The sequence below is a fragment of the Solanum pennellii genome, chromosome 6 (assembly GCF_001406875.1).
Source record: "Solanum pennellii chromosome 6, SPENNV200".
NCBI classification, from domain to species: Eukaryota; Viridiplantae; Streptophyta; class Magnoliopsida; order Solanales; family Solanaceae; genus Solanum; species Solanum pennellii.
The window spans coordinates 29,386,541-29,391,011 of NC_028642.1; the positions used below are offsets into that span (position 1 = coordinate 29,386,541).

General features: G+C 29.0%; 1 protein-coding gene across 4 annotated transcripts in view; it reads right to left on the bottom strand.

Moving 5' to 3' along the window:
• The window catches only part of LOC107021365 (MADS-box protein AGL42-like), a 58,256-nt gene that overhangs the window by 42,211 nt on the left and 11,574 nt on the right, over positions 1-4,471 (bottom strand). For all 4 annotated transcript variants that reach the window (XM_027918053.1, XM_027918052.1, XM_027918051.1 and 1 more), the window contains exon 3: positions 1,622-1,709. In XM_027918053.1, coding sequence (XP_027773854.1) covers positions 1,622-1,709 — 88 coding nt within the window. The remainder of the gene's footprint in view (positions 1-1,621; positions 1,710-4,471) is intronic.

Genomic DNA, 4,471 nt, shown 5'->3' on the forward strand with positions numbered 1-4,471 from the left:
TATATCTTACTTCAACAAGGCCAGATATTATGTTTGCTGCTAGTTTATTATCCAGATTCATGCAAGAACCAAGCCAAGTGCATTTTGGAGCTGTAGAGCGTGTTCTATGCTACTTGCAAGGAACAATGGATTATGGGATAATGTACAAATTTGGTGGAAATTTAAACTTAATTGGTTATTCTAATAGTGATTGGGCTGAAAGTATAGATGACATGAAGAGTACTTCTGGTTATGCTTTCTTATTTGGATCAAGCATTTGTTCTTGGTTATCAAAAAAGCAAAGTGTTGTTGCTCAATCCACTGCCGAAGCAGAATATGTTTCAGCATCCAAGGCTACTTCTCAAGCTATTTGGCTTAGGAGAATATTTAAAGACATTGGTGAAAAACAAAAAAAAGGGACTGTTCTGTATTGTGCTAACAAATCAGCAATTGCAATTGCCAAGAATCTAGTCAGCCATGAAAGATCAAAGCATATTTCCATCAAGTATCATTTTATCCGAGAAGCACAAGAGAAAGGTGAAATTCAGTTGCATTATTGTCAGACAGAAGAACAACTTGCTGACATCTTCACCAAAGCACTTCCTAGAGAAAAATTTTGCTATCTTCGAGAACGCATTGGAGTTATCAAGCAAATGCATTAAGGGGTGTTGGAATTAATGCATCAATGTTTAGTCTTCCAAAATTGTCTCTTAGTTTTTCAAAAAGTCTTTTTAGAATTTCGTACTACATGTATTTAGTTATTTGTGCAAGACTTTTTGTTTTCTATTTTAAGTAGTATAAATAGTGATGTAGTTGATTATTGTAATCATCTCAAGTGGCCTTAAGTAGCCTATAATAAACTTGAGCATTTTCTAAAGATATTATTTTTCCTTTCATATTTCCTACAGGTTCGTTTATAATTAAGTTGAGGAATTGCTTTTGAACATTCTATCTCTGCAATTGGTGTAGTATTTGTCATCATGATTCAGTTCTGGAATTTGAATCAGAAGAAGAACGATGGAGAGAAAAGAAGGAATCAATTAGAATAAATTTACCCCATATAAAAATTAGGTTTTTGGACCTAATTCATACCCTTAAAAATAAGCTTAAAGGAAGGAGGACTATTCAAATCCTAATAACGAAACCACATAATCTCAGTGGACATTTTCATTCTTCAACACCCCAAACTCAAGCTCATAACTGAACATTTGATGCATGGACAAATTTTTAATTTGGAGCCCAACATCAGGTCATGCTTTGAAATTAGCTTAATCAAGCTTGAGAAGAAATATTTTATGTATTGAATTCTTCAAATTGAAAAATGAGTACAAAAATATCTTCTCTAACTGACCTTGTCTACAATTTACTATCCATGTGTCATTCTCCAATTGGTTGACTAAATAACTAACCACTAACTAGAGTATGTACAAATGTTCACCAACTACTTTGCTAGCTTTCCATCAAGATCTACAACCTTAATTTGCAAGTGTATACAAACTAAACAACCATCAAGTGTGAGGAATTCAATTTTGTGACATACTTTCAAGAAAGGAAAATCTCTACTTAAAGAAGTAAACCATATCAGTTTCGATATTTTTGTATCAATATGTAATGATGATTATAATTAATTAAGAAATCTGACCTCCATTTGTTGTTCCACTTCAAATGTGTTAATGTTGATCAACGTTTCTTTTGTATATTCACGATATCTTTCAATTGTCTTTTGCATGCTGAATTATTCCAAGAAGATAAAGCAATTATTAAGACTTCTGTAAGGTAAAGTACGTCCCAAACATGATAGATGTATTGAACTACGTAGCAGGTTTAATTGATGGATATTAACATATCATATATAATAGATAATTAAAATTATTTATTTTTCTATACATTCCATGTTTATAGGGAAAAAATATCTATGCCAAATGTAGTTCCTATATTGAGAATTTTGCTCAGATTTGTGTTTGAACACTTTTTATATACTATCTTACACTTCTATACAAGATTACTATATTATGTATAATACTTTTTCAAGTATGATATTATATAATGTCTATAATATTATAGGGATAAGGTGTAAATATCCTCTAGACTATGACTCAAACTTAGAGACACACCTTAACTATACTAAGGTTCTATTACCCCCGAACCAATTTGTTTTGTTATTTTGTAGACCTTTTTGGTTTTCACGTGGCATCAAAATATCTCTCACGCGCCTCAACTGCGTAAGGAGATAATATGACTTTAATTTAATTAAGATATCTCAGATTTCGATCATAGTCTAAGAGGTACTTATATCTTATCCCTAATATTATATATTGCGTCATGTGACTTAGTTTTATATTGTCGGTATATTTTTGAAGAACTCCCAAAATTCATTATCATTTAAAAGTTTAAAAATATAAGATTCATATAAAATTTTATAATAATTTATTATTATTTCAACGAAAAATTAAAATTAAATAGTGATATTTCATGATGTGTTTTATCGGTGATGGTTATGGGTACCCGTTGAGCATGGTATTGATTGTGGACAGTGGCTAATGGTGATGGTAGTCTACAGTAATGATTCATGGCGGTTATTGGTGATGGCGCCCGATTATTCTAATAGATCTTACTGATATCGAATAGTAGTATAATAAATATTTATCGATGTTTTTATGAATAAAGCTTGAGAGTTTTGAGCCTTGCTTTCATTTAAAATAGATATTGCTTGTGGTGAATGGCGGTGATGCTTGATTGTATAGTGATTTTTTTTTTAGTTACAAGTGGTTGTAATGATCATTAATTGTAATGATTGTAAATGGTGATAACGATAGAATGTGATTAGAGTTGATATGCTCTGATTAAAAATGGTGGTTGCTAGTTTATAATGGTGGATGACAACAACCATTAGCCGCGAAAGTTGAAGGAGTAGTGGTAGAAATTGAAAAATAGATAGCTTAATGGTATTAATTATGATTGTCATAGTTCTTAGTCATTCTAATCTATTCAAACTCATCAGTAGATACAACAAGAAACTATATATACTTATGGATTGTTTGGTAAAAGAGATTAACAACACAATGATTAGTAATATAGGGTTTATTTTTTATTAACTATATGGTTTATTATTTCCCACCTCAATTTGTATTTGGTTTAAAATTTTATAAAAAGTTTTTTTTCTTAATTATACTCTTGAATTATTATGCAATTGAGTCAAGACAAATAATTGCAAGGCAATATTATATTTTTATGGTCTTCTAACTAGCTAGGAGAAGAATAATTTTATTTCTATGTTAGCTATTTTCTCACTTGAATTATTCGAGGATAAATAATTGTCATCTTAATAAAGTGATCACTTACAAAACATCAATTTTCAATTTTAAAAAGATAGATCATCTACCTTTAAAATAAAAAGACAGTAAAAAATAGTAAAACCTAATAAAGCATCTACATATACACATAAAATTGCAAGTTGTAATTTAAATATGTACGCAAATTTATACATTGTTCAAAATACAAATAATTAAAACAACCACATATTTATCAACAAATAATACATTCAGTTAACATGTAGTGATATATTTGTCTTTTAAATTAGTAAATGTTAGACAACTCACATTTCAAATATTGTATTGATTTGTAATGGATTTATTTAGCAACAAACAACTTTCTCTAAAAAAATAAAATTTGTAAGCTAATTTATTTAAATAAATTTACTAGTACAAGCATAAAACATAAAATCAAGAAAATAAAAAGAATGATAAAAATAATTTGAGAGATATCTAGATTAATCACATGGTATTAAATCATACATATTACTAATACCATCAAATAAAAGGTATTAATAATACATCCTTTGTATCTATAATACAATGGATATATAACTAATTCATCCCAAATAGAAGGTATTAGTAATACATCCTATAATACGTACATAAGATATATAACTCATCAATGGATTAGTTATACATAAGCCCAAATTTCCTACCAAATATGTTACTAAATAATACCATACATAATACATTTGACTATTTCTCCTACTACGCTTTACCAAACGACCCTTTAATGATAAAATTTGCATGATTAGATGCAGGCATAAGCAACAAATAGATTTAATTAAGTACAAACAATTAACCTTAGCTAAGTGGTTGTTTATATATAAGATCTTAGTCTCAATCTTAACATTCAAATTTAGACTTATAACCTTAGCCAAGCGGTTGTTAATATATTATTAAGATTTGTATCTACATTAGTGTGGAGTCCATACCCATTGTAGATAAACATAGCAAAAATGGTTGAATTTTGTTTGTTGATTATTGTTAAAGTCAACAAATGTTGCAACAAAATTCAAAGCTCACCATTTCTTTTTTCAACTAAAATCTTAGCAAGATTTCTACATAGGTGAAAATGTTGAAATCTTGTGTTTCTTGTGATGTCATTGGTGACATCATTAGGAGTAGATTTTCCTATAAATAGAGAGCTCTTGCTCATTTCAAAATACACCAAAAAG